The 14266-nt window shown below is 42.6% G+C and overlaps 1 protein-coding gene across 3 annotated transcripts; it reads right to left on the reverse strand.

Annotated features, from left to right (window-relative positions):
* Positions 1-219: 219 nt before the first annotated feature.
* On the reverse strand, positions 220-13116 carry ISCA1 (iron-sulfur cluster assembly 1). 3 transcript variants are annotated; one of them, XM_086416931.1, is made up of 5 exons: positions 12956-13116; positions 8630-8734; positions 5808-5861; positions 3138-3243; positions 220-2043 (listed from the first exon to the last, which is right to left on the reverse strand). In XM_086416931.1, exons 2-5 carry the CDS (start codon positions 8648-8650, stop codon positions 1895-1897), a joined length of 330 nt encoding a protein of 109 aa, XP_086273057.1. In that variant the 5' UTR covers positions 8651-8734; positions 12956-13116; the 3' UTR covers positions 220-1894. The 3 variants fall into 3 exon arrangements, with proteins under 3 accessions (XP_086273057.1, XP_086273058.1, XP_086273056.1); XM_086416932.1 differs by having other exon boundaries at positions 10107-13116; XM_086416930.1 differs by lacking the exon at positions 8630-8734.
* Positions 13117-14266: the final 1150 nt, after the last annotated feature.

Raw genomic sequence — 14266 nt, forward strand, 5'->3', positions numbered from 1 at the left:
GGACTCTGGAGCCCAGAGCAGTCTGAAATGGTCTGTCAACAGGCTGCACAAGGAACCCAGCTACTGAAAGAGTGGATGGAACAGAATTGGGTGTGGAAAATCCTGGCGGCAGGGAGACTGGTTAGAAAAATCCAGCATTACCTACTAGTAGCAACGATGGCTCTACTCCCAAATCCTGCTGTCTTAAAAGAAAAGGCAACTTTATGATCACAAAGAGGCTACTTTTCTTTTTTTTTTTTATTGGCAATTCAATCTCTACATATATACAGTATTGCATAAATTATAAGTGGGTTGACAATTATAGTAACAATACAAATTCATAAGCATTTACATAAAGCTGCTGCTCTAGGTTTTGGGGCATCTTGTGCCAGGTACCTTAGTAAATATGTCAAACATAAAGGAACTCGGCTACTTCAATTCATAAGAACAGGCCTTCAAAAGCAGCAAATATGTCATCTCATAGAATACTTAATAAGTCAAATCCAGGAAAATTGATAACTAAAGGACAAAAGGAACATTCTTTAAGAAAGCGTGGCGATAAAAATGTTAGGTTAAAATATTAGGCTTAAACTTTTAGCAACTGGACTTAGGATCCAGAAAGTGTACACATGCTGGGAATTACAAGAAAAGATGCCCGTGTTCTGCTTCACAATCACTACCACATTCCAAAAGAACAATTCTGGGTTGCTACAGTGTCCTCTTCCCTGCTAGTATGAACTACTGTTCCAAGTCTTAGTGAAACAAGATGGTGATTCACATAAATGGGTTTTAAAATAAGACTCTTCTCACCCCAAATAAAATAAAGCTAAATATGCTTTCCAAATTACAAGGAAATCTAATCAAAATGCTGACCAGGTAAAGAAGCCAGATCACCCATTTACCTCCACTGACTGCCTCAGAGCACAGAGCTGGTGTGGCACCTCCAAGACAGGAGATGTAGGTGGTCCCCGCTCTGCCCCAATCCAGCCTGCAGTGTCGGGGGACAAAAGCCCATCAGCATTCTTCTGGTTTTATTCCCCAGGTAAAGAATTGAGTGAATGGGTTAGATGGCTTTTCAGAGAACTTCCTGCTGTTTTTTTTTGGCCTTGCCATGCAGCATTTTGGGATCTTATTTCCCTGATCAGAGATGGAACCCATGACCCCTGCAGTGGAAGCGGGGAATCTTAACCACTGGACCACCAGGGAAGTCCCTTAAAGAGACTTTAAGAGAAAGGATCTGAGTCAGCTTGAGGTCTCACCTCTGGGCAGACACTTAAGAGTGGCAAAAGAAATGGACTTAAAAACAGGTGGTGAAGTATCTACCTTCTGATCTCATCACTGGGAACTGTTCGGCACTATAGTTCAAGGAAAGCTTTGTCCACTATTTTAATCTAATGGCTGGGGATGCTACAGGGTGATAAGCAAATGAGGCATCTGACGCTCAAATTCTGGATGAAAAATGTAGGAACACGATGCCAAGTCTGGGTAGGAAAACAGTACACCATCACAGAACACCAGCAGTCTGGACTTCTTGCCTCTGAAGGGAAGTGAAAGATCTACCAAAGCACAGCTGTTAAGAATACGTTTTCTGAAATCCTCCCAGGAAGGCCACTTTCATGGAACCAGTTCTAACAGAAAGGATGCAGGAAGGAGAATTTAACTTTTTCTTTACAGATCAGAAAGATGACCCAAAGAGAGCAATGGATTCTCATTTTCTGTCTCGTATATAGAACAAAAGTATCAATTCTCTGGAATCTAACACACTGGCTTCATTTTCGAATGCATCACTTTATTTTCCTTGGAAGGCAGCCATACATTACACACCTTAATCACGTGACAGTCACATGGTTTCTTCAATAAGCCCCAGAGCTTCCACAGGTCTCCGGCGGCCTACAGCCCAAGCAGTCCTGAGGAGTCAAATGTTAAAGCTTTCTCCACAGCCACATGTTCCTTTGATGTTTGGGTTATTGAACACAAACTCACTGGATAATTTGTCTTCAACATAGTCCATTTCTGTTCCTAACAGTGTTAGCTGTGCTTTCTTTTCGATGAACACTCTGACTCCTGAGGGAGAAGAAAACGTTGAGTCATAGAACATGAGTCATGCCCACCCTGGAACGTGCTGATTCAAAGCACAACTGAACTTTAAATAGTAACCACTAACAGAAGTCAAACAAGACGCTTTTGAATCTGTCTCATTTCCTTTAAGGAATGCAGTGCTCAGTTTCCTGTCTGTCCCCTTTCCTACACAATAATTTATGTCAAAAACAATTGTACTAGGCTAGACAGCTGTACACAAGCAAATTCCATGGCAATTCTATGTAAAACTGAAATTTGCCACATGATGAAAATCTGTATATTTTCAGTAAGAGTGCTGTAAAGATGCAGTCAATAACATTAATGAACATCCTGAAATGACATCTGTGCACACAAAAAACCTCCAAGCCTAGAGAAACACAAAGGACTATGATACAATGGACTGATTTAATAAGATGAAATCAGAGTGATCAGGACAAGTAGTTCTGTTTTTCTACTTACGGATTGGAAAACTGATAATAACATAACTTCCTAGTTACTATGTAGGTGGAGGTAGGTATCCTCATAAATACAAATGGATTCCTTACAAGAAACTGAGTCAGATAAAAGATTACAGGATTAAGATACTTTTATGCATTGATTTTAAAATAATATTTACTTATTTGATGTAGATGCTTCACACCAAAGTGGTTGGTTCATTCAAGTGGTTGAAGTTTTATCATCTTAAAATCTTTAGACACACAATGATAACCTTTCATAACTGAAACAAGTAAGTTTATCCAATAATATATCAACTGGTTACTAAGAGGACAGCTCCGGGGTAAACTTGATTGGGTTCAAATGTTCACAAGGCCATTTCCTAGCTGTGTGACCTTACGCAAACATATTTAACCTCTTAGTGCCTCAGTTTCTTCATCTGCCAAATGGGGGCAATATAGAACTATTTGCATTTAGTTGCTGTGCATAAAACAGTTAACATATGAAAGCTTGTTAAACCACGTCTCCCTCATAGTGAGCATTAGACACCATTCTTACTATTATCATCATTACTCTTCAGGCTTCAGAAGGCTCAACATTTTAGGTAGAACAGAGTGCCCAGAAAAAGTTTGTTTAAAGCTCACCATCTTGAATAACTTCTTCATCAGAGTCTCCTTTTGTCTTTGTATATTCTAAAGTGTAGGAAAGGCCATTACAACCCCTGGTTCGGACACCAACTTTCACACCAACCTGAAAAGGCATTGTAAAAGTAAACTTGGTTTTGAGGTAGCACAGATTAAACAATTATATTAATAAAAGCCCTATCTGATATTCATTTCTTCAAAAGCAAAAGATAAATATTAGATTTCTGTTATAAAATGTCCCTTTAGGAAGCAGAATGAGAAACTAGCATATAAACATCTCAATTATCTACACGTATCACTACAATGCTGGCAGGGATCTGAAAAAGAATAAAAACCAATTATATACAAAGAAAAAATACAAAGGGAAAACTGCCCCCCAAAATTACAGTCATCGCTACTATAAAAATGAGCTATGTGTTTCTTCCTGTTTTCTCTCAGCCTACGTCATATAAAACCTAAATTTCTTTTGGCTACATCATACAGCTCGTAGGATCTTACTTCCTTGACCAGGGACTGAACCTGCCCCCTTGGCGGTGAAAGCCCAAGGTCCTAATCAATGGACTTCCAGGGCATTCCCCAAGCATAGCTTTTATTAGGAGTAGAAATAAAAAAGTTTACTCTCTGTTTTTTCCACTTAAAACATTTCCCCATGTAATTAACTTGCATAATTACCATTTGCAATTAATGCCTTTATAATATTCCACTATACCTAAACCCAAGTTTACTACTTAACGATTACTATTAGCCATTTAGTCTGGGAATAACCATTTTTAAGGGAAGAATTTTAATCCAAAAAGGAATAATCACCTTTGCTTTTTTTAAAGGAAAAAAATATCCAATAGCAGAGATGACTATCTAAGAAAATTGGACTTTCTCAAAAATGTTTTTGCTCCACGCTCCCAGAAGTTTCCCTACAGGTTCACCAAGGTTCATAGGCCGTCACCTGGCAATCTCATTTTGCCTCTACGTGACATGGGGCCGTAATTCTGTAAACATTCTCGACTACCAGAAAGCAAAAGATTGCAGTCAACACAGACACAGGAAATTTAAAAAGTGATCAAAGAGCACTTTTAAAATACTAATGTCTGCGTCTGTGTAATTTTCTAACATTTCCCCAATTTCTATTCTGGGGTCCCATCTTCTTTTTCATGTGTGTATATAGCATTATCATAAGAAGTATCATTTTAGTAAGCTCATCTTGTTTCCCTGAAAAGCAGTAACATGTGCTTGCTCCAGTAAAGTAACTATAACGTGGGAAGACAGCTGGTGAAGAGCGTGAGTTAGATGCTAAGCCATCTGGGGGTTCTGAGGAACCGGAGCACTCAGAGCACTCTCTTCTGTCCTCAAATAAGGAGACAGTAGTCTTACCACACTTTCAGAGGACAGCTTTGAGAATCTGTGAGGAAATTCCACATACTCAACATGATAAATAATAAACTGCCTGACTGAAATTCTGGAGCACATGTCATAAATATTTAACTTAGCTTTTATCTTTACAACAGGAAGACTCACAGTAGCAGGAAGTTCAACTATCAGGAATAGACTCAGGCACTTTAGGTAACTGGAGTTTGGAAAAGGAAGTGCTTACGCCACAAGTAACACCTGATGAAGCGCCTGGTCAACCCTTTTCACATCGTGAACAAACATGCCTCAACACTACAAAGCAAAATTGTGTCAACTTGTCAATTTATGCTCTGGTCTTTAGTCTACCCAAACTGAGTTGGAACACTGATACACTTTAGATTTAATAATTCTTAGGAGGAACATGCTAGAACTCCCATTATACCGTAACACAGATTGTGCAAAAGAACCCAGAAATTACTCTGTTGTCTAATCACCAAATATTGATTGTTTTGGAAGTCATTTACATATCCCTTAGATAATTAATGATGCACTAAGATGATATGCACACCCCTTGTTGAACAATTCTACATCTAAGAATATAGTCGACATAGATGAACTAAGCTACGCCTACAGGTCTAGAGCAATGGCATGCTACAGACAGTAAATACATGCTGAATAATATTTGTGGCAGCATCGAAAGAGAACAACCCCAAAGACCTTTTATATGAGAGCCTGGCTACATAAACTTGTTCAGTGGAATATACTAGTCTATGCAGCCATGAAAAAGCATGAGGACCTTACATAAGGACAGGGAAGGATGTTCACACTATATTATCAGGGGCAAAGCAAAGCGTTACCACAGCCTGCATGGTATGTTTTCACCCAGGTAGGAAAAGAGACACACATGCAAACGTAAAAAGCAAAGCCCAGGCTGGTGGTTCCCCTCAGGGAATTACTCTGACAGAGGCGAGAGATGCTGCTAAACATCCTGCAATTCACTCTCAACAAAGAACTACCCAGTCCAAGACATCACCGGTGCTGAGGCTGAGAAACCCTGGTCGAGGTATAAATAAACTACAGATGTCTCTGCAAGGACACGAGGAGGCTGCCTCTTTGAAGGGAGAGTGAACAAAGAATGTGGGGTGAGAGAGTGACTTCCTTTTCATAACAACCTGTGTTATTTGCATTTAACAATCACGAGCATATTTCACTTTTTAAATAAAAACCCCTAATTAATGAAAGTATACTGTTTATCACAAGATAAACATATTGTGGAAACACAACTTCAATTTGTTAGGAAATATTTGTCTGATTGGTTTTACTTACATGTTCAGGCTTATCTTTAAGAAGTTGTTTTATCTTGTTTACTGCTGAAGGTGTCTGAAAAAAGAAAAGGTTATCAAGTTGTTAGTTACAAATTTTTCGTTCTTCAAAGCATTGTATTTCCTAGGCTTTAAGAATTCAGGACTAATCTTTAACAAATTCATGGGATGAATTTATGTTCCATTCTTGCCAAAGTACCTTTTGGATTTTATGGAGGCATATGAACTCTACTCAATTAAAAGCACTTTAAAATTAAAAAAAAATATATCTACTAGCAACATCCTCTTCATCCCTCCTTCCTCTACTCTGGTCAAGGAGGGGCTCCCGTCATAATCTCTATGGTACTATCTACTTAGATCACAAACTTAATTTTTCTGGTCAGCATATACTTTGTATCCCTACATTATGCTCAGCAAAAGGCACACTGCCTGACACCCAGAAGGCACTCAACACTCTGTGAGTGACATCAAGCGCTGCACTGGGAGAGGCAACTTTCAGGCATTTTCCCTGTTGGTCATTATTAACTCTGTTGCTCATTCTGCTTACCCTAAACCTATTCAGAGCCAACAAATGCATACTTAAGAGAAAAAAGTAACATAGAGTAATAACACATCAAATAACACAGAGTGTGCCTCTCATGCCAATCCCACCAAATGTTCAGACTCCTAAATCAGCATCTCGGATATCTAAACGACCAGAACTACACTAGTCAAAGATACAAAGAAGGACACATAAGAGTTTTCAGGAGAAATGCTGTTTAACTGAGTCTAGTTTTCTCAAAATAAAATGTCTCGATGTACTTACTACATGTGTATAGATAAACTTCCTTGAGGAAAAAGCTTTTCCAGGGAGAAAGCCTGTCCCAGGGCATTCTTAGTCTACTTCTTAGCTGTGTCTTAGCTCAGTACTTGGCTTAAACAGGGATAAAAGTCCCTCTTCCTCAGGATTCTTGTGAAAAGTAAATGAGCAAATTAATGAAGAGCATCTAGAACAGTGCCCGGAACAAAGAGCTCAACGTAAGCCAGCTGTTACTACAACGATGAGAGTATGTCATCATGAAGAGGCATCTTTCCTACTTTTTGTTTTACTAGCTCCTCCAGCTGGCAATGCTCTGCTGGCTCTCTAATTTCTATACATGCATTTCCCTGGTTATTAAATTGAGTGGACATTATGACCATCACTGGGGCCGTAACTCATGCCTGTGCTGGGGGAGCGGACTCCACGGATGGCCCGGGTGCGCTCTTTCACTCCGTCTTGTGGGGGCTTGGCCAGAAATGAAGATGCTGAAGCAGAGTCTGGGCCCAAGAAAAGTCATGAAACCAATTTAGAAGGTTGAGACTGGCATTAAAAAATCAACCTCTCCCTCCCCACCAAAACAGAAGATAAATCAATGCACTGAACTTGATTCAGTTTGTGAAACTTTGACTTCTGTTATTAATACATGCTGTGTACATATTTCTTACTGTGCATCATTGAAAAAAAAAGTTAAATGAATCACAGTGGGTTAAGGTTTTAAAAGGCCATTTCCCACGGTTCTATCAGAACAGGAGCCAACAGAGCAACAACTTGGAATGGGATGGTGGTCGGGGAAAGGAGGAAATGCTGAAGGATTATGGATTGTTTTTTTTTTTTTAGATTACAGTATGTCAGCTTCAAATAGTTACAGAAATATTAGTGAAAAAAATTTTAAGTGCTTATTTACCCTTCTAAATGACTGCCAGTAAAAACTAGCTTTCCAAAATTTCCCGGTCAAATTTCCCTTGTGAGAGAAATTAACCTAATTACTATCAAATTACAATCAACAGATTTTCAGTAAATTAAAAAACACATGTCACAGCCACCGGAAAATATTTGCTGCAAGTCCAACCTGATGTGGAACCTTGGTTTATAGCTGGTGGCTCGGAGGTGTGCCGCTGTGTGATATAAGATCGGGGCATGCACGCTACGCTGCTCCTACACCCCCTGGTGTTCCTTTTCATCCCAACCAGAGACTGGACCTGGGCCAGTCTCTGGCAGTGAAAGCAACAAACCCTGACCACTGGACAACCAGGGAACTCCTGAGCCCTATGACTGTCTAACTTGTCTAATTTGCCTTTACAAAAGTAACATGTTTCCTTTTTTTTTCCAACTCCTGGTAGAAAACACTTAAGCAACCAAACAAAAACAATTTAGAGAGAGTGGTTCACTTATCACAAAGTGGTTGATGTTCAACATCTCATACTGAAAGGAGCTTGAGGGAAAAATAACCTGTGTTGGGGAACTGTCATTACAGGAATCAAAACGTGTCTTCACTGTCTAGTGTCAGGCAGAAACCAAACGTACCCCCTTGGGAGGAGTGCTATTAATGAGGATGGATAACCTTGCTGAATACTCAATTCAGGGGAAAGAATCTTCCAAGAGATAGATTTTCAGAACAAGTCAGAACGACTGAACAGGAAACATTTGGGACCTAAGATCCTTCCAGGAAATAATATAAAAACTTCAAAACAACATGCTGCATGCCTAATGGCTCTCCAACTTCAACATACTCCCCCAAACAATTCAGAAACCCACATCTGTCCAAGAAATTTATGTATAATTAATGAGTCTAATTCACCTGAGATTTGGTCAGTGAATTAAAATTTAAGCAGCCCCAGAAACTCAATGAAATATAATGATGTCTTTCATACGTGTATCACAGAACAACACATTCTTTCAAGTGAGAGTATCTTTGAGTGAGACATTTTGGCCTTAAAAAAATAAGAGTTCCAGTCTGTTTTTGTTGCCGAAATTACGGGAAAAAGCACTGTAGATGAAAAAACTTTAACTACTTCATAGCAACATACTTTTACTTTATCCAATGCCATAGGGTTTCTATTCCTTGTAGCAGAAACTTTCCATCCTCAATACTGTATTTCCTTAGTCATTCCCCAGGCAATTTTCATTTTTTGCTGTTTAAGGAAACAAGATTAAAACCCAAAGTTAACTCCATGATTATGTATACTAAATATGAGCCAACAGCTACAACCTATTTTAGTTTCATAATAAATCTGACATTTTACAGTTTAAAAGATGGCAGATAAGGAGTAGCCAGTGAATATTACAGTCTACTCTGTTTAATTCATTCTTTAACAGCTATGGCATTATGGTGCTGTTTCCCTTTTGCCTTTTACTATTTCTGTGTCTGCAGGTAATCACTGTATCTATTCACAATTTGTAGCCTACTTTTGAAAGTTTAACATGCTTCTTATTTGACACACAGTATAATAACATACATATATTCACTGTTTGCTGAGTACTTTCCAGATGCTTAATGGTTTATATACATCATCATTCTGTGATTTAGGTATTAAAGATTAAATATTCAAAAAGTTGCACAGGACTACCAAGTCAAAGAATGAAGAATTATGACTCCCAAACCTTTAAAAAAAAAATCATGATTTACAATCATGATTTACCTATCTACCAACAGGATTCACTCTAATGTAACTGACCTTTCATTGTTAGATATTCAGGCTACTTCCAATTGTTTCCTGTGTAATACCCCTTAAACTATCTCCATATACAAATCCCACAGCTTGGTCACTGTTCCAAAGGACTTCTGGGCTAGTTCTTCAGTGAACACTTCCTTGAGCCCCAGTGTATTTCACTTATATTGTTTCCATACCCTTCTCAACCAGGTGCAGCTAAAAATTAAGCCTTAAGACACTCACTGTATATAATAAATCAACTTCTCTCCGGTGCATCAAGAATGATGCTGGCTATATGCCATTAATCTTTACAGCTTTAGCTGAGCTTTAGGCCAGCTGTGGGTATATAACAGCAAATTACGGCTGCAATGATTCTAATTTGTATAATGGAAATAAAGGGCTCTGCCAGCAGTGGGGGTTTCCCAGGTGGCACTAGTGGTGAAGAGCCTGCCTGCCAACGGAGGAGATGTAAGACACGTGGGTTCCATCCCTGGGTTGGGAAGATCCCCTGGAGGAGGGCATGGCAACCTGCTCTAGTATTCTTGCCTGGAGAATCCCATGGACAGAGGAGCCTGGCGGGCTACAGTTCATAGGGTCGCAGAGAGTCAGTCACAACTGAAGTGACTGAGCATGTATGCATGCCAACAGTGGAATGTTAAATCTTCAAATTCTTTGGTTAGCCAGAGTAAAACTACTCTGGCTCCTGTATGTTCAATACCATTCATCAATTCCTGGGTCTGCAGGGAAGTAGGGGAAGGGGACGTCATCCGCCCTGGATGTTCTCTGCAGGTATCAAGGGTACTGCCTTTGATGTGGTGGGTTGAAATCTTATGGTATTCTATCAAGGACCTACCTTGGGCTGCATAAAAGTGCCTGGGACTAGTCTTTTAAGTCTCTCTTTCCAGCAAACGGCCAACTTCTCCTGGATTAACATCAGTTACTGCTGATAATTTGGTGCTGAAAACATGGAATCATATTTCTTGCTGACAGGTATAGCACTTCTCCAAGGTTGCAATACATCTAATTCTTGTCAAAATATATCTATGTCAAAGCTTATATATTTAGCTAACATTTCTCTCTTCTTACCAGTTTTATTATCTCATTAAATTTGCTCTCATCTCTCTTCACTCATTAGTCCTTTGATGATTTCACCCCTTTGGCACTTAAATGAACATGGTGGTGTTAAATGTTTGCAAACACTTGAAAATTAGGCAGATATCAATACATGTGGTTAAAGCCAGTGTGTTAAGACTAGGCAACACATGCCAGGATTAAAATGACTGCAAGCCTGCTACCACAGACCTCTGGTGGAAAGCAACAGGAGTGTGTTCTGGCACCAGCTAAGATCACAGGGAAAGGGACTGAAGTGTACTAGAGAGTTAAGTCGGATAAATTCACACAATAGACTCCTGCACGCTAACTGGAAATGTTGATATAAGTAAGGCAACACAGAGTCCTTGTGAACTGAGCACTGATATGATAAAGCAGTGCTGGTGACAGAATTGGCCTGGTAAGCTAGAACAAGTAATCGGGTATAAAGGAGCAAGCATGGATTGAGAGCTCAGGTCTGAGAAAGTGAGCTAGGTTATCATTCCCAGTCATTTCTAGAGGTGCCAAAGGCCTGGCCCATGACTGTGTCCCAGGAGGGTGGGAAATGTAGGTCTTAGACTTAATGGTGTATCCTTCAGAAATGAAAATGGGCTTGGTGGCACAGAAAAAAGGAATGCAGAATACAGGATCACCTCCTTATGGACCTAAAACAGTGACCCATTATGAAAACGAATTCTCCCACCTGATTGTGACTTTATTGTTTCGCTAAATCCTAATTTTCCGGCAGCAAGCCTTATGGCATTCAGTTCAGTCGCTCAGTCGTGTCCAACTCTTTGCGACCCCATGAACTGCAGCACGCCAGGCCTCCCTGTCCATCACCATCTCCCGGAGTTCACTAAGACTCACGTCCATTGAGTCGGTGATGCCATCCAGCCATCTCATCCTCTGTCGTCCCCTCTTCCTCCTGCCCCTAATCCCTCCCAGCATCAGAGTCTTTTTCCAATGAGTCAACTCTTCACACGAGGTGGCCAAAGTACTGGAGTTTCAGCTTTAGCATTATTCCTTCCAAAGAACACCCAGGGCTGATTTCCTTTAGAATGGACTGGTTGGATCTCCTTGTAGTCCAGGGGACTCTCAAGAGTCTTCTCCAACACCACAGTTCAAAAGCATCAATTCTTCGGCACTCAGCTTTCTTCACAGTTCAACTCTCGCATCCATACATGACCACTGGAAAAACCATAGCCTTGACTAGACGGATCTTTGTTGGCAAAGTAATGTCTCTGCTTTTCAACATGCTATCTAGGTTGGTCATAACTTTTCTTCTAAGGAGTAAGCGTGTTTTAATTTCATGGCTGCAGTCACCATCTGCAGTGATTGTGGAGCCCCCCCCCCCGCCCCCAAAAAGTCTGACACTGTTTCCACATCTATTTCCCATGAAGTGACGGGACCAGATACCATAATCATTGTTCTCTGAATGTTGAGCTTTAAGCCAACTTTTTCACTCTCTTCTTTCATCAAGAGGCTTTTTAGTTCCTCTTCATTTTCTGCCATAAGGGTAGTGTCATCTGCATATCTGAGGTTATTGATGGCATTAGATTGAACGAAATCCATGATTCATTCTCATCTTTTTTCCCCAGTCTTCAGGAAATGCTTGCGCAAAGGTTTCTTAACCAAGAGTCGTGTGTGAGAAGAACGCTGATTGTAAGTTTTCTTATGAAATTAATCTTTTAAAACTGCAAATAGTGACTGCTTAATGGGCAGAGGGTTTTCCTTTGGGGCCAGGTGTGTGTAGGAACTACAGTTCCATAATACTGTGAATGTATTAAACGTCACCGAATTGAACGTTTAAGAATGGTTAATCTTCTGTGACTTTTCCCTCAGTTAAAAACAAAACAAAACTGGGCAGTACGAGGAACCAGCATGCACAGTTAATCCTGTTAAGGAGCTACAGCACGTACTCTGGTCCCCTTTGAGTGTGTTTGACCTTTCACCCTGAGTACGTTGTAAACTCACTCAGGATAGAAATGTAGCCTTCTTTCTTCTTTGTCAGAGTCACTACGGCCTAGGACTGCTGGAAGCACAGAGTATCTCAAAGCCTCTTCCACCTCAGACATCAGGAAGCAACCCTTTGTGCACTGCAGCTTTGATCAAAGGGGGGTGGTGGGCTTTGTTGTCTGTGCTCTCACGGCCCTCGCGCACACCACTGAGGTCCTCCGGCTGGGCTCGACTCGGCTCCTTCATAAGGGCCTCAAGCTGGTTCATTCACCCGTTACGCCTGGAACCTGGCACATCAACCTCTAAACCACCCACGATCCCCAGCACTGCAGCCCCTACGCGGCCCCAGGGTCCCGGAAAGCCGCGCCGGACTGCCGGGGGCCACGCTCACAACGCCCCTCCCCCCTCCGCACGCTACAGCGCGCGGCCTGCTGGGAAACGTAGTTCCTGGGCCCAGGTTCCCGGAGCCGCGCCCGCCCGCGCTTGTTTATCTCAGCAGCAGGGGCGAGCAGGCGGTGAGGGCGATGCGGCGGCTGCGGAACGGGTCTAGGGCGCAGTCGTCGGGCCGTGCAGTGTCCCGCCACCCTGACCTCCCACCTTGCGGGGGGCAGAGGTGAACCAATGTCACCGGCCCGGCCACGCGCCCCAGCCACTCACCAGGGTGAGGGCGGCCCGGGTGGGCTGCAGCTTCCTCTTGCTCACAGCCCGGACAGTGGCCCGGACTAACGAAGCCGACATCCTCGCCGTCCTGCCGCCCCGGTGTCTAGGGCTGGAGGTCGGCCATCTCAACCTCTCTCCATGGACACCGCGAGCGCTCTGACGCCACAAGCTCCTGCGCACGGAGCCCCAGGCTCCGCCCCTCGAGGGCCCGCCCTCGCGATCGCTATTGGGCGATCCGTGTGAGTGACAGGCGGGGGGCGGGGCGCGACGCTAGGGCCTCGGTCACGTGACGCGGGGCGCAAGGGTCAAAAGAAAGGTCGTCTCTTTGCTGGCTGTCTTGGCTCGCAGTCTCTAGCAGCGCTGGGGTACGTGGAATGAGCTCCGCCTTGTGGACTCTGGGGGCGCGCGGTACCTCGCCCTGCCCTCTGGACAAGGTGCGGCGCCGCCGATTAAGAGCTCAGATAAGTCCACAGGCCGGGGAGCTGCAGCTTTCAAGGACAGAATGGATCCGAGGCCCGGGCAGCTCCACACATTGCCGTCTTCCTTTTTGGTTCAGCGAGGCAGTTTTTAGGAGTGTAGGATTACCGCAGATCAATAAACAACCCTTCCGCCTTCCCCAAGCTGGTAGGGAGGTTGAAAGATGGTACTAATGCAAAGTTCGCTTTAGGTTGGAATCCAATCTTACTGTAAGATGTGACTGGACAGCTTGGGGGATACTCTTTTATAGCGAGTATCAGTCGATAACTTTATTGAATACCTGTTGCTTGTCAGATTTTGTGGCTCCCTTTTAATCCACAAATATTTCCCGAGCCCCAGGCATTATGCTGCTGCTGCTAAGTCGCTTCAGTCGTGTCCGACTCTATGCGGGGCCCCGTCCATGGGATTTTCCAGGCAAGAGTACTGGAGTGGGTTGCCATTGCCTTCTCCACCCCAGGCACTATACCTGGGCATTATTAACAGGAAGCCCGGTAAAATGGAAGGAAAGAGATCGTGGTAGGAAGTGCAGCAGTGGTTGCAGATGGGAGGAAACCACAGGAAAGGAGGCATTTCTCGGGGGAAGTGCTAGAGGTAAAGGGGGAAAGGAGGGGTTCTGTGGAGTGGTGCTGGGGAGGATGGATTTTTTTTGGGGGGGAGGAGGATGGATTCTCGAGCAGTGTTTTGATGTGGAAAGAATTGTTCAGTGTTTTTTTTTTTTTTTTTTTTTTAATTTAAAAATGCCGGGCCTGGGCTGGAGTGACGAGTTTGGGCTAGGAGAGGGCTCCCGCTCGTCCCTCGCTGTGCGCACCACCGCGAGTGGAGTGTGAAGTG

This window comes from Bos grunniens, chromosome 8 (genome assembly GCF_055505025.1).
Source record: "Bos grunniens cultivar Pamir isolate PY7600 chromosome 8, Bosgru_T2T1.0, whole genome shotgun sequence".
Classification (NCBI taxonomy): Eukaryota; Metazoa; Chordata; class Mammalia; order Artiodactyla; family Bovidae; genus Bos; species Bos grunniens.